The 21,483-nt window shown below is 37.3% G+C and overlaps 1 protein-coding gene across 1 annotated transcript in view; it reads left to right on the top strand.

The window, feature by feature from the left end:
- Window positions 1-19,760, top strand: part of LOC101847717 (ADAM 17-like protease) — a 44,683-nt gene extending 24,923 nt beyond the window's left edge. The window contains exons 19-23 of the mRNA XM_005096426.3: window positions 890-1,005; window positions 2,747-2,825; window positions 4,734-4,822; window positions 5,728-5,781; window positions 13,675-19,760. Of these exons, the coding sequence (XP_005096483.1) occupies window positions 890-1,005; window positions 2,747-2,825; window positions 4,734-4,822; window positions 5,728-5,781; window positions 13,675-13,812 (476 nt within the window). The 3' untranslated portion in view covers window positions 13,813-19,760. The remainder of the gene's footprint in view (window positions 1-889; window positions 1,006-2,746; window positions 2,826-4,733; window positions 4,823-5,727; window positions 5,782-13,674) is intronic.
- Window positions 19,761-21,483: the final 1,723 nt, after the last annotated feature.

The raw sequence follows: 21,483 nt of genomic DNA, 5'->3' as shown, positions 1-21,483 counted from the left end.
TGTCTGTCTGTCTGTCTGTCTGTCTGTTTCTCTCTCTCACTCTCTCTCTCTCTCTCTCTCTCTCTCTCTCTCTTTCTCTCTTTTTTTGAATTCCTAGAGGAGAGATGCATCAGTCATTTAAAGGCCATTTGGGAATACATTTCTCTTTGTGTTCACTTTGACAATACAAGAGGATAATTTTGAGGATGAATTTCAGTTTCAGTAGTTTTTTCTTCCCCCTGGATTTGTAGAAATATAATGTAAAACAAAATCAGTTTCTTCATGCCAAGGGCAAAGAATATTGATGACTGTAATTCTAATGGTAATCTTGCTCTTTTTGTCTCCTCTTGCTGTTTTGTTGTTGATATGCTCTCCTTTAACTCTTGCCATGCCATGCCCCTTTATAATGGTGTTAGCTGCTGAACAGAGTTGACTTTACTATTAGATCGAGTTATAGAAAGAGGGAACTTTTACTAGTTCCTGTGCGGGTGGTGGTTTACTCCTTCTTTCCTATCAAACATCTGTTTTCTTTCTCTCTTCTGTTTTTCTGTTAATTATTGTCTTGTAACGTTCCTGATCTTTGGCACTTATATGACCTGATTGTGTTTGCGAGTGCTGTAAAACTCGTTCCGAACTTAACTAACATAGTGTTGTTTGTTGAACAAGAGTTGACTACGGGTGTTTGGTGGGTGCTCTGGTGTAGTTTGCTTCTTCTTTCCTATCAAACATCTATCATCCTTATCTCTCCTCCTCCTTTTTTGGGTATGTTACTCTCTTGTAACACATCTATTCTTATTCATTAATATGACCTGATTATGTTGCAAGTGCCGTAAAACTCTTACTAGAACTAAAATACTGAGGTACAAAATGAGGGAGCTTTTACTATTTCTTTGTAATCTCATCCCACCAGTGGCCAACTCTTGTCAACGTTGCTGCCGTACCGGCGAAGGTGCTGAATGCGTTCCTTATGACAACAACCACCCGTTGCCTGACGGTCGGCCCTGTGTGGCAGGCTACTGTGAGGGGGTAAGATACAGAAACAGTCACACCTACGCCAACACACACGCACACACACACACACACACACACACACACACACACACACATAAATACACTCTCATGTACAAACTCACACACAAATCCACACTCCTGTACAAACACACATGCACTCACTCACAAACACACACACGCATACACACACACGCACACATGCACACACTCACACACCCCACCATTCAGAACTGATTTGACCTAGTACCTGATCTGGGGTCACTGATGGTTGGTGGCGTCGATGCCCTAATGGTTAGACTACTGGACCTTATAATTGTGAGATTGTGGGTTCAGGGGTTCGAGCCTCAGCCTGGTCTCACGTTGTGTCCTTGGAAAAGCACTTTACATGAATTTCCCATTTGGCTCGGGTCTTCCGGAGATGGATGTTAAAAAACTCTGAGGTCCCAACTCTTAAAAAACCTGCAATTGTTGATAGGGGTGTTAAACCTATACAGTCCACGCCGGCTTTAAGCACGGTCATCGGGAGAAAGCATAAACGTGCTTAAATCCGAAGCGTGCTTGAGTGCAAAGTAGACATAATCCAGAGATTTTCATGTAGAAAATTTCTCGTGCTATTTCCCATTGTTTGTAAGTAGGCCTATAGCGGTCCCGCAAAAGTGTGCACTGTTATTTTTACCCGCCATGGTAGTTTTTGTTTGCTTGTTTGTTTTTGTTTTGTGGTCGAATGGGAAATGAAAACTTAATTTAGACAGCCAGTCACGATACAGCACACTAGGCCTACACACTACACACTGCCTGTGCGTACCACTGCCCGCTGTGCCACTCATACCACAGCCTTCATCTCACCTCGCGCATGATACGCAATCAGGATTAGCGGATAGCGAGGGTCAAAAGTGAAATCGCAGCCAGCCTCCCTTTCTCGTCTCCCTGACTCTCTTTGTATTTTTTAGTCAGTGTGTAACTTTGCCCTAGGCTAGATCCTATGTCCACGCGCGTGGCTGTGTTCATCTCTCTGCCTTCCTCTCCGCCCGTGTGAGTGTGTGTCTCTATCTCTTGCGTTCTCTGTGTTTCTCTTAACACACTCCACTGCTGCGGTGTAGACTGTGTTCGAACTTCGATGGGTCATCATAAAAGTATTTACTGTCTTGTAATGAAGCGTGCCTGAAGCCGAAGTTACCGTGCTTAAAGGCGTGTAATTTATATAGCAAAAATTCGGTAAGAGCCGTTCAGCGTGCTTGAGTCCGAAACGTGCTTTAAGCCGGCGTGCTTATAGCCGGCACAGACTGTACCAATTCACCATTTTACAGTGATGGTTACAATGAGGTTGGTGCTATGTCTTTCAAGAACTGGAGATGGCTGGTTGTGGTTGATTGTCAATGCATACAAAGACATGGGAGTTACACTTTTTACTTGTACATGTTTTGTGTCTATGTCTGTGCATGTGTGCTGTGTATATGTGTGTCTGTGTGTGTGCATGCGTGGGTGGGCATGCATGTGTGTGTGTGTGTGTGTGTTTGTAAAATTGAAAAATGCAGGAGCAAATGAGAGGGGGGGGTGGGAGTGAGAAAGGCAGGAGGAAAGAAAGAAAAAAGAGACATTTCTCATACGTGAATTATATCTACTGTGTTCTATTTGTGTTGTCAGTGCACTTGTCTTTGATTGGTGATGTCAGTAAATGAGAGAGAAAATTTTCTTTTGGGTAATAAAGTTCATTTTATCTTGTCCAATCTCTTTTTTCAACCGAACCTCCCACCAGGCTGTGTGTCAGGCTAGCTCTGAGTCCACAATTCAAAGGCTCTTCAGTATCTTCGACAATTTAGATGTGAATTCTGTTGGTGAGTATGGAAACCTCTTTTACTTTTATCTTTAAAGGGAAATCTGTTCTTCGTATACTAAAAATCTATTACTTTGTCTTTGAAAAATTATCATAGTGACATTTTAAAAGTTTGGGAGGTGGGGGGGGTCCCTAATTCAGAGGCTCTTCAGCATATTTGACAATTTAGATGTGGATTCTGTCAGTGAGTATAGATGCCTCTTGTATCTTCAAATGGGAATCTGTTTTTCATTTTTTCATGCATGAAAAAATCTATTACATTGTCAAACCTTCCCCCCGTCCCGGAAAAAGGCCCAAAGGGCCCCTCAAAACCCCCCTTTTGGGGGGGGGGGGGGGGGGGGGGGGACTGGGTAGGTTGCTTTAAATCTTTAAAAAAAATTTTTTTTCAATTTTAAAGGATAGCAATGTTTGTGATTATAGGTAAACCCCATTAGGTTTGTGGCAGAACGATGTTCTTTTGCAGGCTTAAATGTAGTGATAATGATATTCTCATGTCTCTTTATACCTTGTTAACGTTTCTGTTAGTGCTGTTCATCAGCTGATTGGTGTTCATTTTAGTTTGGTTGGTCTGTTTCTTGTACTTCTTTGCAGTCTTGATTGGCCTTTTCATATAACATGAGACCGTTTTAAAAAGGAATAACTTGGTGATGATGACCTGCTGAAGAAATTCCAAACGGTGATTAAAAATTTTATTAAAAAAAAAACACTTTTAAAAATTAAGGTTTTTTGTGTGTGTTAGAGGAAGGTTGCCAGTAACAAACAGAAAAAGGTAAATAGTGGCTCGATCATTGCCTAGAATTTTTTTTCAACTGGCCATCCTCTCTGCATTAGGTGTATCAGTGCAGTCTAATTTCTTCTGGAATGCTACTGATATGCCTAAAATTTTCTGGAGTTTGGGGTGACATCTTTTGTTTGTACTTTCTTGCTGTGTGGGTGGTTGGCGGGTGATGTGGTGTGGTCGGCTCCCTCTTTCCTATCGGACATTTATCGTCCTTGTCTTTCCTCCTTTTTTTTTTTTTGTATGTTACTTTTAAGTAATTCTTCTAATCTTAATTCTGGTGCAAGTGTTGTAAAACTTGTACTAAGACTAAAACTTTCCAGCTCTATTTCATGCTGATGTATCAACAAAAGGGAGGACTGGAACAAAATCGTAGACCCACTGCCGTGCCTTAAGTATGTCTGTTTTATATCTAGTAAAGAGCTGAATTCATTTTTTTAAAGAGCTGAATTCATTTTTTTAAAGAGCTAAATTCATTTTTTTAAAGAGCTGAATTCATTTTTTTAAAGAGCTGAATTCATTTGTTAAAATTGTTTGCTTCCTGGTTCTTTGTTTGGTCAAAGATAGTACATAACAAGATGGGTCACTCAGCCAAAAAAGTGTCCGCAGGAAGTATGCTCTTTGCTTCAGATGGCGCTGCAGTCTGTTTTGAAGCTCTCTTTCGTTTTTCCAGAAGAAGAATAGGAATAGCACCTCCTTGCGTGCGCAGATCGACTGCTGTTCATCAGCAGTTCGGGTATGTTCAGTGCGGAGTTTAAGTTTTTTTTTTATTTTAATGACCTCTCGCCTTTCATTCTAAAGTCAAATTAAACAAAGAAAACCATCACCCTTTCCTCCGGAAGAGGTTTTTTGTCAGCGTAACCATTTTAAAAAAGCGTTCTTCTGAAATTGATCCCAAAACTTGCTAGTTTCACTTTGATTTTTAAAAACTCAGGTAGGGTAACTCTGTTCGCAAAGAGTGCGCTTTTGTGAAGAGGGCGCCACCAAATTTGGAGGACACTTTTTTAATTGGCTCAAAGAGAGAAGTGGCCCATCTTGTTATGTACTATCATTGGTTTGGTTTATGTTGTTCATAGAGGCTTATACTTTGGACTGAAAATTGAAGTGGAGACTCTTATTGATTTTCTTCAGTTAAGTTTTTCCGTGACAACCTGGTGGGATGCGTAATTGTCTTCAGCCTCATCCTCTGGATCCCAGCCAGCATTGCTGTATCATGCATGGTAAGGAAAGAGTCAGATCCTAAATTACCACTTCAAAATTATCTGGTTTGACTTTGGATTTTAATGCCCATTCAATCTTGTGGCTATCTTAGAGGCAGTGCCTAAGGTTCAGCAGTAAAGTTTGTGGAGAACAATAAAAATCGCTCAGACAGGCCAGGTTCAAGAAGTACTGGCTGGGATTTGAAGTGGGGCTGCCTTTGCCTTTAGTAAACCCTTGCCATCTCGGGTACACTGAGGTTTACACTTTTGCTCTGTGCAAAACTGATAGTGTTGCAAAGCTGCTCGCGACCTCAGTGCTTTCTTGTCGTATCTCCATTTTTTTTTTACATTGAAAATGTGACTTCTTCTTAAGCTCACTCTTTGTTATGAACTGTTTTCACTGTTATTAAAAATGGAGAAACGACAAGAAAGCACTGAGGTCGTGTGTTGTAAAGTACTAGTGTTGGTCTGTTAGTTTATTCTAGTCTAAAAGCGAATTCCTTGTATTGTTCTACGATTAGATGTAGTCTGCTGAAGAATATAAATATTAGATTACAATTTTGACTCTTGGCTAGCTTTGCATTGCATTTGTGAATCAACATTTTTTCTGAACACAGAAGTCTTATTAGTGAATAAACATACTTGTGGCTCGCATGGGAAGACATGAACGTTGATATTCCAAGATCAGATGTTCCTAGATATAGGTAAATGAAAAAATTCCAGCAAAGGAGTGGCAGTCTGAACGTACTTTGGTGTTTTTAAAAATGGTGTGAGGTTCAGTCTTTTAACTTACTAAAACAGTTGAACCATGGTAACGGGCAGAATGTAAATTTGTTATGTAGATTGATGAATTGCTGAATACTCATAAATGAAGACTTGAAGGTCCTGGAATCTTACACAATTTCAATTTGTTTTCATGTGCACAGGATCGTAGGAGAAGAAAACGTTTAAACCGCAGTGAGGAGATCGAGATACGACGGGTGAGTGCAGCGGTGCTGAGTTTGGAAATTTACTAGACGTTTGTGCCATAGCTTGCAATCACACACTACACTCTTCTCTTGGTGGAAATAATCCCACATTTTTTTGGAGTGTACCGTATAGAATTTTCATTAGTCTGTGTGATTGCTCTAGAAATTTCTTCTACATCAAATGCTTTGTGGATTAACTGACAAAAGGATAGATTAGATGGGACTCCTTTCTCAATTGCAAATACATAGCTTATCATGAGCGAGATATCTTTTTTTCATTCTTTAGGAGCTTCATGAAGGCATGTCAAAGTTGTGGCGGAAGACAAGCCATTCTCAGTTTCAATTCTGACCATCAAAGCAGGCTTTTTTATTTTTTTAGCAAAAAAGTTTGAAATCATAGACAAGACATACTTAGTACCTGTACTAGCACTGTAAGGAAATGAATCCAAAATGAGTACATATCGCAGAATATTAACGACTATCCTTAAAAGATAGCTAAAACTGCTTCTATAAATGCTGAAGTGATTCATAAAGATAAGATAAGGATAAACATCAGAAAAGGGTTTTCCAGCACGAAGAGCTCTGCTTTCTTCACTGTATTCGCTCCACTCTCTTGTTTTTACCAAATATTTTCTTTACTTTGTATAATAAGTACTCATGTAATATTATTTAACTATAAGTACACATCAATATCTGTGTTGAATGTACAATGGACATTTAAGTGTTAACAGCTCTGTGGTTTTGTTTCCTTTTGGTTTTTTTACCCATTTTTTGTTTTTGATTTTAAAATTTATTGTTTCGCTCCACCCCGTAAATAAAATGTCTTTTGCTGTTTTTTCTTTTCCAGCTTCTCATAAAAAGTGATCATTTTTCTGAGCATAGTGTAAATTTTTTTTGCTCATGCTAGCAGAATGAAAATCTGAGGTTCATTATCTCTGTGTGTTCATAAATCATTTCTCTCTTCTTCGAACTTGTCCTCTCTTCCCCCTTATTTTTCTCTCTGTATTTAGGGTCACAATTAACTCTACAGCTACATATCAAAAAGCATGTAGAAGGAAGTATATATGAGAGTGTGTGTGTGTTTGTGCAGGCTTGCATGCCTGTATGTCCCCCCCGCCCCTTCCCCCTCTACCGCAAGTGCCTGTGTGAGATGAACAAGTTATGAAAGCAGCTGTGCTGTAGGTTTATGGGTTTTTTAAAATAATATAAGAGTAAGGCAAATATGAAAATGCTTAACTAGTGCATTAAAAGGACTTTTTAAAAGGAAGAAGGCTGTGTATATGATTACCGCTGACACGTGCGCATGTGGAAAGAAAAAGAAAGAGAGGAGGAGAGAGAATGAAAGAAGACAAAGAGGCATACAGGCAGACAGACAGAAAAAGACGAGCAATCGGGATGGCATACAGAGATGTAGATGGAGGAAGAGAGGGGGTGGAGGGTGGGGGTATATGTCCAACTACTTGATGATTGTCATCCGATTGTTTCAGCTGGATTTATCTGAGTTCACCAGTGGTGAATGACCACAGGGTATTTGTTTACACTTTTTTTGCATGCCCGGTCCCCTGTGATACCCTTTTGCTAATGATACTCCCTTTGCGCCGTTCAGTGTGTCTGAACTAAACTTTAGTCAAAAAGAAGGGGAAAAAATGCCCAGTTCAAACTTTCCATTTATTGCTTGGATCTTGAAATTGAGCACCTATTCACCTGATGTCTTTTCCAAAATATTTGTTAGCAGCCTATGAAATTTATATATTTTTGTGAAAAGGATACCATTTACTTTTTTTTTTTTAAGTACTTGATGCATGCTTTTTTTTTTTCATTTCCAATGCAAAAGACATGAATCTCATAATTGGCTGACTCTTTTTTAAACTCTTATGACCACAATCGTACAGTGTCACATGTTTTTCTCACACAGTGACTTTAATAGTCCTTCTTTCTTGTCAGCTTTTTCCTGGAGTCAAAGTGCACTTTACTTGTATGTCACGGAATGCAGCTCAGAGCTCAATAATTTTTTTTATGTCTAAGAAAATATGAAACTGGAACAAGCCAACTGACATTTGGGGATGATTTAAATGGTTTATGTTGACATTAAGTTTGTGATGAGCTGTTATGTAAAAAATCATGTTCTTTGGCATTTTTATTTATTCTAAAGATTAATTCAGACACCAGGCTTACCGAAAATAAGTACAGTTGTAAGCTAAATTGTTTTAGATTGTTGCTTTGCTTATATTTATCAGTTGTATGCACAGTGCTGCAAACTGCAGGCCATGCATTTTTCTAAAAATATTGCTTGTTCTTTCTGCTCCTGGTCTGTGAACATAATATGTTTGGGTTAGGGTGGGGGATAGCTGGAAAAGTGACACTAAAGGAGGTGCATTTTCTTTATTCATAGCCAGTTTTTTAAAAACTAACTTTTGTGTAGGTATTGAGCCTGACATGGACATTTTATTTAACCTGATTCTGATTTCTTTGGCCTTTCTTCTCATACAAGCACTGTCGCCTTGAAATTCCGTTTAAGATATAGCACTGACAGAATGGTAAATTATTTTCACTATTTGAAAATGATAGTCTCAAAGTTACTTTTAGGAATGCTGTAGTTAATATCTAAACCTCTAGTGGAATAGGTTCCAAAAGAATGTCTTTTACAGGGTTGTTTTTTTTATGTTCCTCGTTAACAGAAAAAATGCAGTGTTTCCCACATTTCAGTCATTAACCTTTTATGTTATTTTCTTTGCTATGTAATTGAAAAAAATTTTACCGGTTCTTTTTAAAGGCTTTTACTGTTCATCTTTGTAATAAGCAGAAATAGATCAGGTGCATCAGAGATTGAATTTCTTTATACAAATATTTTCATTAGCTAAATATTAATGGCTTTTATTCAGACTAGCATTTAAAAAAACTTTTAAACTATCTTTGTACTAAATAGAAATGTATCATTTTCAAAAGTGACTAAATTGCTTTTTAATTCATATTAATTGGCTGAAGAGTTGTTTTTTTCTTTAAACCTGAAAATCTGGAACCATGAAAACTTCTAAAAAGCAAGTTCCAGCTGCTTTTACTGGAGTTGTTTGTTCTTCTCTGATCATAAACTTTATAAGTAATGGAACATCAGGTAATGGACCCCCTCCCCGGCCCTCAAGTCCACAAGATTCACATTTTCTTTGTACTGCACAGATGGTTTTGGGGTATGGATACCGGTCATGTTGCTCTGTCATTAGTCATTAGTTATCGGTTTTCTTTCTTTTTTTTTGTCAGAAGACCAAAACTCAAAGAAAGTAACATACATGCAATGCCATTTCTGAGTTGGGGCATACACACATAAACACACACACACACACACACACACACACACACACACACACACACACACACACACACACACACACACACACACGCACATGTCATGACTGGTCTCCACACTGTGGTGCCATATGTTTGGAACTAGGCTTATCTTGTGTTTCTCAAGGACACCCCCCAGAAACCCCACCCACCTAAATGCCGTGTCTCCAACTTGTGCTTGACATTATTCTGAGTCTGATTTCACTCACTGATCACTCGGCCACTGGGGCTCCTAGATTGGCTTTGAAGATATTTGTTACTTTAAAGCACTTCTGAGACTTCATATGGCTTTTTTAACTCATACTTTTCAATTTTCTATCAGTATTTTTCGTTCCCCTGTATGTTTTGTTCTCAAAGTCAAAGTAACCTTGATACTAGTCTTACTTGTCCATAAACAATTAAAATAATCAGTTGCATAGGCAGGGGAATACAGAGAAATACTTACTTTGCTTGTCCTGGTTCTATGCTAGTGGAAATATTATCTGACAGGTGTCTGTCATAGAAGTCTTTTGCTGTGGATTGCAAATGAAAATCTTAAACACAGATTGAAAACTTCTAAGAAGCAAATTCTAGCTGCTTGTTTCTGGGTTGTTTTGTTCTACTCTGATAGTAGTAAACCAGTCGTATAATTGTTGATTTTGCGAGAAATGCTTTTTTCTTTGAGATTTTTCTTTAGGTTACTTTCTTTCCCTTTCTTTTTCACAACTAGGAGGGTGGAAAGTTAGATTAGATTAACGATTTAATTGTTGGTTCCCCGAAATCCCTATTTTTATTAATGACTTTTATTGAGTTGGTATTTTGGTTGCAACCAAGTAGTCAGATGGTTGGAGGGCGCCACTGCAAGGTCCTACTTATATACTTCCACTCTGTTGTTTTTGTCTGTCTGTCTTACTCATTTCCATCACTAAAGGATGGTTATTGTGTCATTGTGTCAATATGCTTTTCTTTACTCAAACAAACTAAGCATTTGAGTACACCATACCTCTTCCTGTACTCCTGAGATTGTGATAAAAAGTTTCTTTGTAGGTTGATGTGTTTTAATTGATGTGCATTAGCCTCTCATTTAGCTTTTTTTAGGTTGTAGGCTTTGTGGACAAAAGCTCAGCCATGCTTGGTTTTTCTGAGCGTTTACAGAACTTTAGGTTCAAGCTTTTTTGTAGTAAAGAATGATTCTGAGTTTTCTTAAGATCTCCAAACCCGCTCCCTTCCCATAACCACCCTTTTCATCCCTACTTTTTTTTTTTTTTCTTTCTTCTTTTTGATTGGAAAATATTTCCTCCAGTATGAGCATCATCATCCTTTGCCTTGACCTAAAGCTCTAACCGCTTCCATAGTTGTTGTTTCTGTAGTCTTCTTGAACACCTCCCTCACACTCCTTTTCTCCTAACAAATCATTTTTAAAGATATTTTTATTTTATTATTTTTTTAAATATTTGATCACAAACATATATACATACTCCTGGTCTATATAAATCTACACACACACACAAACACACACTCGCACACACACACACACACACACACACACACACACACACACACACACACACACACACACACAGTGGGAGAGAAAAAGAGAAAGAGAGATGTAAGTCTGTAGGTAGCCTACTATTCTGTCACAATAGACAGTTGAATTTGTACTCTCTTGGCCTGCATTTTATGCTATCGTGTGGCTACTAGACTAATGCATACCAGAAAATTGTCAAAAAAGTAGTTCCCTGATGAGGTACTGTCACTACATATATACATACATATCGTGACTGATTTCAGGAGCTGCTATTCAAATAAAAAATATATTCACGTGCCAGATCATTTTTATTAAAACTGTCCACAGAGGACAAGTACTAAACCAAATTTTTGTGTGAAAAATTTAGAAAATTAAAATCATGTGCATTTACTTACATTACTATCATCACTGGTGAAAAATTACTGCTTTCTGGACCGGCATATTGTTGCTAGGTGACTCACCAGAGATTCCGTATGTGTCACGGCACGGTGGAATCAGGCTCTCATCGATTTTAGGACATGTGGAGTTATTGGTAGCATCTGAAAGCTTGTCCATTTGCCTTGATTTCGGTGAAAAAAAAGATACCCGTCCATCTTGAATAGAAGTCGAGATATTTGCGATTAAAGGAGGTGGGGATCACCTACTTTCAAAGGTAAAATCTCGAGAAGATAGCTGCCAAAGTTTGGCGATTTCTAAAACTTGAGAGTTCTTGGAAACAAAAAATGTACAAATTTTGTGCGTTCAATCGATGTTTTTCAGTAAAATCTACACAGAGAAGTATTTTTAAAAGGACATAAAAGGTGTTGAGCCAGAGTACAAAATTTAGACAAAAATGGCTAAACCGCCGGAAGAATGTCAATTTCTCCAGTTTTATTACTTTGACGAGCGCCTGATATCACCATGATGCCTCACATTCTATCGAGTTTGCAGATGGTCAACAGCTGCTTTGTCTCTGCTTAATTTCGTCTGCCCCCTCTGGTTCCTGTGAGAGACAAAGCGCATATTTTTGTTCTTTCTTATTAGTCTGCTATCTAGTGAAGATTTCCTATTGCTTTTTGCCATCATTCAGGAAGCAATATTTTAGTATACATATTATAAATTGTCTATATCTTATTTAACATACCATTAACCTTAATATTCCTTAGCATGCTTTGATTACTTACTAAATACCTTTTACGAAATATCTTCTTGGGGGGTTTTTTCTCTCATGGATTTGGACAAAAATTGCATATGAAATATACGGTGTTGGTTTCTACATCTTCGATTTTTGTTTACTTTTTCTGTATTTTGTTTATGCATCTATCTCTATGACTTAAAATATAATGCTAGCTTTATGCATCAAGCGCTATTTCCATGCCATTCTTCTGAATAGTGTACTAGTACTATATACATGTGTTCAGATTTCTCTTGCACATCTGTTGAAGTAAAGATACTTGCAGTTATGTTTTGGATTATTAACGTTCAGGCTGTTTCCATCGTGTTTCTGTTGACATGTTCATGTTATTTTGCTTGGTTACTTTTATTTAGTAGAAGAATGTAAGTCTGGGAGATGACAATATGTTAGGCTGTTGTCCTGTAAGTTCAGTGCAAATGGTCTTGAGAGATGGTTGCTGGCCATTGTGGTCACAGCATGATTGCTAGAGTTAAACTACAGTAGAAACTGTCTAAAATGCGTCCCCCCCCCCCCCCCCACCCAATTGTCGGGAAGAAAGTGGCCTTATTAGACAGGTGGCCATCTTACACAGTGTCATTATAATTATAATGTTTTTAAATAAGTAAGGGAGAAAATATGAAATGGCAGTTTGTACAGGTGATTGTCCTATACAGGTGGTCTTGAGAGCATGTTTGACAGTATGTAGGGGGTCTCAGTATGGCAGTCCACCTTGTATGGGAGGAGTTGGTTATTTTTCTCCCTCTGTATGAAGCTTGTCGAGATGGTACAGTTGTGTAGAGTTGGCTCCACTTGGTCTACAACAGCACAAGCAGCAAGAAATCATTAACAGTAGAAAAAAAATGTCTTCTGTGTGTGTGTTTGATTTTCTTTGTAAAGGTATGAAATTGTTTTTAGATTTCTAGGTGGTGAGTGTTCTGTTTTTGTCTGGTCTGTTCACTTCTTTTCTGTGTTACTTAATCTAATCTATTGAAGGCGTCTTTTCTGTGTTACTTAATCTGACCTTTCAAGGCATCTTTTCCGTGTTACTTAATCTAATCTATTCAAGGTGTCTTTTTAGTGTTACTTAATCCTATCTATTCAAGGCATCTTTTCAATGTTACTTAATCTAGTCTGTTCTGGGCACCTTTTCAGCATTACTTTATCAAGCCGTTCAAGGCAAAAATTGGGCTGTTACTGTTACCATGTTTCATGAATCAAGAAAAGATAGCTTGGCCTTGGGTCCTTAGAAAATGTACGTTGTGGAAGAGTGGAATCTGCATGTACATCTCGCAAATGCAGATTTTCTGGATATATCCTGAAATCCAGATTTCTAAAATTTCCACATTTTTCCTGAGTTTCAGACATTTTTTTGTTAGTCAGTAGGCACCTTTGATATCTCTTGAAGACTGCAGAGGTTTAACTGTAACAGGTATATCTGATTTATGTAGATTCTTGCTTGTCAAATGTTGACAGCCAACAAACATGTTGTGTGTGGTTGGAGGGGGGCTACTGGTAGGTCCAACTTGTTTTCTCCCCCCCTTCGTTTCAGTTGGTCTATCTTACCTTTCCCCAGCACTAAATGACCATTATTGTGTTGATGTGCTTCTCTTTACTTGAACAATCAAATGCAGACTTGTATTGGGAGTGGGTTGTGGGCGGGTGCTCTGGTGTGGTTTGCTCCTTTTATCCTACCAAACATCTTTCTGATCTCTCCTCCTTCTTTTTTGTGTTTGTTACTCTCTTGTAACACCTCTAATCTTCGGTAATAGTGTTGATAGGGGCGTTAAACTCATACCATTTCACCATTTCTAATCTTCGGCTCTTGTATGACCTTATTGTGTTGCAGGTGCCGTAATACTCTTACTAAAACTAAACTTATTTTTTGTTTTGTTTTTTAACAAATCAGGACAGAGAACTCCTGTTTGACGAAGATGGCCGTAAGGTTGGCCCCGCCCAATCCTCCGTTCCCCAGAACGGCACCACCAGCCCCCGCTACCGGACCCTCAACTTCACCGACCTGGGAGGCTTTGGCTCCGACGCCTGAAGCCAAAGGAGATAACTCAAGCAGGATACTGCCACAAGAGTTATGTCCCCCGACTGAGCACCCTGTCGCTGTACATGTTGGACATTCCAGCTTTTTCTTTTCTTTTACCAGCTGCTTCTCACACACGCCGCCTCTTTTTCTCTCTTTTTTTAAGATTAAGTCTTTTTCACCTTTCTTTTTTTCTCGCCACTTCTGCTGCTTTTTTGCCCCCCTTTTTTGCAGTACTTGAATTTTCTCCGAAATCCTGTTTCGTTTTGTCTTCCCCATTCTACTTTCTCCTAAAAAACAAGACTTCCTTTTAAAGTTCTGTCCATGCCATGATGCTGTACCTATTTAAGTCTCTGATTATAACAAAATATTCGGTGGGTTAGTTGTGATAAAGCCTCCTTGCTTTTATTATATTCTTTTTGTCGATCCCACCCTATTGTGAGATGAAAGTTTGAGCCCCTTGCAAGAATATACTTGGGAGAGGAATCTTAAAAGTTCAACCGAATAAGAGACTGCCAAAGAATTACCAAGTATGCTGGATTCCTGGTTTAATGTTTTTGATACCTCTATATCTTTGTTTTCACGGCCTTGAAGGACCTAGGCAATGCAACCCCACCAATCCGAAGTTTTATTTGTTATTTTATGTAAAGTTTTTAGTGTTTTTCTTTCATTCAAAGCTAGATCTTGAAAGACTACTGTTTTACTGGGAAGGGAATTTTCTTACCTGTTTATTACTTAGTAGATCTAAGTGTTATTAAAGTCAAATTTTTTTTGAGGTTTTGTTCATGAAGATTGTTTTTTAAAACTCAGTGGTTATCATCGTTCTCCCATAGTTCTGGACTCTGTGCCAAGAGCTGCCACTGTGAATCAGAGGAATTAATTCCTTGAAGATGCCCTGTTTTTGGGCACTTTAAACAAGAAGCATAACTTTTTGTCATACATATGTTCTAATTGTTTGTTTTTTTATTTGCTTTTTTTTGTCTGAAAAGTAAAAAGGCAGGCAACAACATGCATGGTGGTACGAAATATGCAAATTTTTATTTCTAATTTGTGTAAGATGGTTCAAAATGTGTCGCAATGTTGCTTTTGGTCAACTGTTGATCGGCATATGCGTCTCCCACATTAAAGAGTTAACAGCAGTAGCCATTCAGCCACAACTTTTTAACGTGAAATTTCTTCCGAATAGACAAATTGAAATCTAAACATTTACTAATTTAGAGTGAAACTTTCGAATTACCTATACACGCATAGTTGTTGGCTGTTTTTTGAAAACCACTTTGTATTACGTTTAGTGATGTTCTGTGTCAGTTTGACTTAGTCATGTCAAAAGATGCAGCTTGTCTTCAGTTAGTCAAGCATAATTTTGCTACTCATTGATTCATCAAACAAGTGTCACTCAGTCATTTCGTAATGTGATATTGTATTTGTAACATTCAGTTTGTCTGTCCGGTGATGGAATTTTTATGTTTATGCTAACTTGACCAAAGAGCAGGACTACTGAAACCACTGAAAGATTATAACTTTTCAGAGATATTTTTACTAACCAGAGTACTTGACATCCTCGTCTCATGGTCAAGATGTCAGACTTTTAGTTGTAAGTTCACATTTTGATTCCGTGCCCTATGGTTTGGAGTTCATGTTGTTAGATTAGTTGGGAAAAGTGAAAGATACTTTTTGAGATGCTTCTGAGACGGTCATGGTAAATTGAATTACAAGAAACTGGCTCAGGGAGTAAGTTTGAAGTGGTGTGGGATGTCTGTCAAAAGAGATGCAAGACTTAAAAACATTGCTTTAAGGGAAATCAAACCTTTTCCTTGTTGTTGAATTGAGCTGGGTGACTTGTGACTACTTCAAAGCTAGAACCTGGATACAGTGCAATTTTTTATATTCGTCTTTTACCTCATCATAGTTAGTTTCAGTTGCTTTGTGCAAATGAGTAAGGAGGTCTCCACCATGCTTAAACGCTTCATGACGACATTAGTTTTTCAGTCTCTTTGAGTTTGAGTAAGCTTTGAAGGACAGGAAGCTAAAGGAACATATTATGAAGCAAGCCTGTTAGAATGTATGTTAGGCATTGCACTGCAGTTTTAAATGGTACACATACTGGTATACAAGCTAGATAAGAGTAGTGTTTTTGTTCTTCAATTTGATACTGTTACTACAGTGTCTCTCTGTCACAGCAGTAAGTGACTGAGCAGAGGAATGCCAGGTCATTAACTCGCCTCGAAACCATCTCATTGTTTTGGCTTATTGTCATAAATAGTATATATACTCATGACTTCAAATGAGAGAGATAAAAGGCATTTATCTTTGTCTTGTGCTTCAAATAAAGTAAAAAGCTATAAGCTCTTGACAAGTTCCCAAAGATATTATTATTCAAGCAGAAGTATGAAAATGCTTCCGCTAACTTTTTTAAAAGCAAAACTGAGTTGTCTTTTCGAATCAGCAGCACCAATAGCTCCACCTTGCGATGATGGAAATTAAAGGCTGCTATATGGTACTTTACCTAGATAGAACAAGTGTTCATTTGACAGAAACTGGATAAGGCAGAGTCAAACTGGTTTCAACCCTGAATAATCAAGCTAGAATGGCTATAATTGTTCACATTCTACAGAATTGGACAAGGTTTTACCCCCACTTTAAAATCCTGTGAGCTGAGTTTTCTTTTACTTTCTTGTTCAATCTATGTTTGTCTTTGTATTTATAGCAACCACTGTTTTTTTATATTAAACTCTTTGAATCCATTTATATTCATCTATTTGCATATTTTAGCACTGTGATAACGCTTTTATTCAATTTTTCTCTTTCTCATTTGAAACTGTCTCCGTATGTGCAACTGATCAAAGAACAAAGCACAAATAAGACATCGTCTTCAGGTATATTGGATCATGTATGCTCTGACATCAAGTCATATTGTCTGTTGTCTTGTGGATGGGTTTTTAAAAATGTTATCCCAATATTTATTTTGTTGTTTGATAATATGCTTTAATTTAAAAAAACAGTGTCCTTTTTTTATCCCAATATTTATTTTGTTTTTCAAAAATAGTGAAATTTTAAACACAGAAGGTTCGAAGAAACTACTTCTGGTCTTTATTATTTGATCACAATTGTGTTATTTGCTGTGAAAAATTAATCCAGCTCATGAGATTGTACTGTATCATGTGACATAGAGTGAGATTGTATTGTATCATGTGAAATAAAGTCTATTGCACTGAAATTTCTCTAAATGCTGCAGCATCTCGCATTTTTTAAACATGTTAATAGGTTTTACCCAACATATAGTTAAGTTAAGAATTGTAGGGTATCGGGATGTACGCCAGGTCATAGACTTGATCGAGAGTTGTTTACTCGTAAGGCATAAAATTGATATTTTTACACATCTGTATTATAACCTCTTTTTGATACCGACAAGTCAGTTGGAATCGGACAAATTATTTTTAAATGCAAGTTCATGTAATATTTTGAATGATTTGAATGTCACAAAACAGCTGAAGCTTTTGACTGTGATTTTCTTTGTTTCATAAACATTATAACAGTGCTTATGTTTTTATTGTTTCCCATGCATTTAGTTCTTGTAATCAAAAAGTTCAATGTACTTCAAAAACTTTGGTCTCTGGTAATAAGTATTTATTCTGATTCAAGCCAGTGTGTTGTGGTCTTTGGTTCAAGTTTTACAGACAGACCTAGAACTAGACAAACCAACCAAAAAGAATTTCTTTTTTCAAAAAAAGTTTTTATAAAGATTGAAACGGAAACATCACCTGTTTCTACTGATTCTGAGCAATTCTCAGATAGACTACTTTCTAATGTCTGTGAACTAGGCTCCATCTAACGAAACAGATCAGCTCATAGATTCATGGTTTTGATATCCTGAAGAACTCATCTTTTGAATTGACTTTGTTTTTTCAGTTCTAGTTCTCATTGTGCTTTTGAACTAGTCTGCCACTTATAGTATAGCCTCTGTAAGCGAAACTTGTGTGATCCTACTGTCCTGCAAAAGTATTTCTTACTGCTCTGTCTGTGGGGTTTGGGGATGAGTAGGCCTACAATGTCAATATACGCACCAAGATCTTTGTTATATTAGTCAAAGCATTCCGTCCATTGAAATATATTAGGTTTGATATTTTCTGAAACCAGTATATTATGTACATAGTGTGTGTGTGTGTCTTTCTAATCAGTCAAATGTTGAAATTAAAGAGTGCATGTATTTTTATGACAATTGTTAGCATTGCGTCAGAAGTATGTTATTACCTAACCTATTCAGTATACAAAATTCCATTGGCTGTCAGACCCTTTTTGGATACCTGAAATGAGTCTTTCAAGAAAATATAAGCAAAACTCTCGTCAAATATGGTCAAAATGTACCAATTTTTTAATATTATGTCAACTTTTAATCCATTTTGGACACTCATTGTCGTGAACCATGAAGAGTTACTCTTGCATGTATTTATAGATCCCAACAATCATGGTCTGTTTTAACCTAGGTTCAGATCAGAAAGAGTAGTGTTATATGATTATTGTTGTCTGGTCCAATAGGAATAATGGGAATCAACTGAGGTTCATGTTGTGGGAGGAACATCGAAATGTTGCACTTCTTGCTATATAAATTGGAAAAAATATTATGAGGGGCAGCTTTCGCTTTGATTTTCATTTCTCTAATATTTGCAGTCACTGTATTGAAAGGAACACCAATGAGCAATGAGCTTCTGTTCTAATAACTGTTATATAACAAGTACTCTGAGAGTGCTGAACAAATTCAATGCTTTTGAAGAGTGTTGGAAGTTTTTGTGTGGGTTGTTGATTATGAATGTTTATATTCTAACTTTGTATTGCATACATTTTCCGATTACTGTGCTTTCTTTTTATCTATCTTTTTTCTCAATCTATTTACGTGCTGAAAGTAATGTTGATTTTTCATCAAAATTAGAGGACCACTTCTGCTTGTATGTTTTGGATGTTGTGGAAAGTTAACATGCATTGAGCCAAGAATAATAGAAATTACAGACATGTCCAGATATGTCCATTGTAAGGCACTTTGCCAAAAGTGCAGTTGATAAGAGACGGAGAAGGAGTGACAAAGTAGGTAATGATGATATTTGCTCATTAGTACCAAAATGACTGTTTTTGTTCATTATGTACTTTGATTTTCTTTTGTCTCTTCCTGGGCACTGTGACCACAGTTGTTGCTCACTCGTCTTTGCACTGTGCTTGGTCTTTACCCCAGACTGATAACAAATTAAATTCAAGGAGAAACGAAAAACAGTTCTCTGTTCAGCTTTTGTCTTTGATCTGCCTTACATTGTGTGTTACACAATAAGTATGATTATTACCTGATCAATGTTATATTGATGTGCAAGTCCCGAATATTTAATTAAAAAGATTCTTTTATAATTAGCCTACCTTTACTTATTATAGATTTCTTGTGAGAAGTGTTGTTGCTTACTATTGAATTTGAATGCACACATTTTGTTTCCTTTTGATGTTCTTCGCACACAGCACATTTTAAAATGGTTATTATATAATCATAAGTGCCAAAAATGTCTTTGTCTCCTCTGGTGACTGATACGAGACGTGTGAGACATGTGTACGAACCCATCTGTAACACTTTAGTTCCTTACACTTCAACCACGCATGCCATTACGAGGAATATAGACTGGAAGGAAAATGTTAAAGGTGAACTTATTCATGCTTTTTGTTTAATTTGCAAGTGTCACTGCTGTGTTTATATATTTACTATTTACATTTTTACATCCTCTGTGATAACAAACAGGTGGTGGGACTACAGCTGTGCCTTGTTTACTGTTTGTTTGGACAACAGTTTGGGATTCGTGCAAGTTGTTGGATCACATAAATTGTGTCACGGCGCGATGGAATCAGGCGCTCGTAGGTTTTTTGGGCATATGGAGTTATTGATATTTCTTAACGCCTGTTCATTTGCCTTGCTTTTGAAGAGAAAAAAATATACCCGTCTGTCTTGAACAGAAGTCAAGATATTTGCGATTGAAGGAGGGGGGGTCATATGGTTTCAGAGGTAAAAATTAGCAAGAAAATGGCTGCCAAAGTTTTGGTACTTCAGTGGCTTGATAGTCCTTGGAAATTTAAAATTTCCTTTTTTGTGCATTTAATCAACGTTTTTCAGTAAAGTTCACAGAGAAAAGAGTTTTTAAATTGATATAAAAGATGTTGAACCAAAATACAAAAATACTGATAACAATTGCTAAACCAGCAGAAAAGTGTCAGTGTCTTTGATTTAATTATTTTGACGAGCGCCTGATTTCACCACAATGCCTCCCATTTCTATGACCTCACTCTTCTCTTCTGAAGGATTGAAAATTACAGAATATTTTGCTCAAAAAGTACAGTGTTTGAAAAGGGCAATTTAAAAAATGTACTGTTTTGTTGTAAACAGTGATTATTATGACCAATGACCAATGTTTTTCTTTCTTTTTTTTTTTTTGAGAGGCTGAAGTAAGTCAGCTGCAAGATGAGCTACTTTTATTACATGCAATGTAAAAGTTTTTTGATACAGTTGTAGGCAAACTCTCTTTGAGATGGCTTTAAAATGTCACCTACAGATTTCCTGTTCTAGCACAAACATTTCTTATGATTTATCTCCGCTTATAAATGGTCAGAAGTCAATGTACTCAAAGTTGTCCTGTTTTACCATCCTCTGTGTTTGTGTTATAGTTATAGAGGTGAAGTGTATGTCATGGAAGTGTCAGCCTTTTGAGCTAGCTTTTTTGTGATGTAAAACATGAAACCTTTTCTGACTGATGCTTTCACAACTCTCCATTTTTACTCTTTCTAATTTTAATATCTTGTATGAATTACTAGTTTTTGTACGAGTATGTGTGCACATGCTTGTGTGTATGTGTATGTGTAGTAGTAGAAATAGAAGAAGGTGTTTTGTAAGAATTGCTTGTCAAGACCTTTTTTTATATACAAAGTTAGTATTAATATTAAAGAATCAAAACTTTATTTTTGGCGTTTTCGTTCTTAAAACGTTGTGTGTAACTTGTAATGTTTGTCTATGGATTCTTTGCTATGAATGAATTTAAAAGTAAGACAAGGTCCTTTTTCAATTACCTGCACCCCCCCCCCCTCTTCCAATCCCAGTTTGACCACTGTTACTCCCCCCCCCCCCCCCCCCCCAGTACTAGTACAGAGGAATGAAAGGGAAGGTAACCCTTCCCCCCCCAAAAAAAAAAAACAACACCCTTTACTTGTAGGAAGTTGTAAAAGAATACTTACGCATGTACAGTGGACAGCTTTTGCTTGATCAAAAAGTACAGTCACGTTTATTGTGAGTTTATCCCCCCTTTTGACACTTAACGTTTGGAGGCGAGATCTTCATTGAATGTTCATCTCCAATAGGTTAAAGTACAAAATGGATGGAGAGCCCCCCACCCCCACCCCCAAAATAAGTCAAAAAGCAACTGAACTTTTAAGTTTAAGAAGGGAATGATGGGGTTAAGTGGGTGGTTGGAGGACGCAACTTGTAAGTCCTGCTTTCCCGCAAATTGTATGTTGTTGTTCTTGTTGCTTTACGATTAGTATTAACATCGTTTTGGCTGACAGCACTGTGTATGAAGTAGACGATGAAAATGCCGGAGATAAAAGTCACAATTTTCAACACTCTTATATCTCTGCCAGCCAACTGGTGTTTGTGGTGTAGTGGTCAGG

Source organism: Aplysia californica, unplaced genomic scaffold (assembly GCF_000002075.1).
Source record: "Aplysia californica isolate F4 #8 unplaced genomic scaffold, AplCal3.0 scaffold00128, whole genome shotgun sequence".
Lineage (NCBI taxonomy): Eukaryota > Metazoa > Mollusca > Gastropoda > Aplysiida > Aplysiidae > Aplysia > Aplysia californica.
This window is presented reverse-complemented; position numbering and strand designations above follow the sequence as displayed.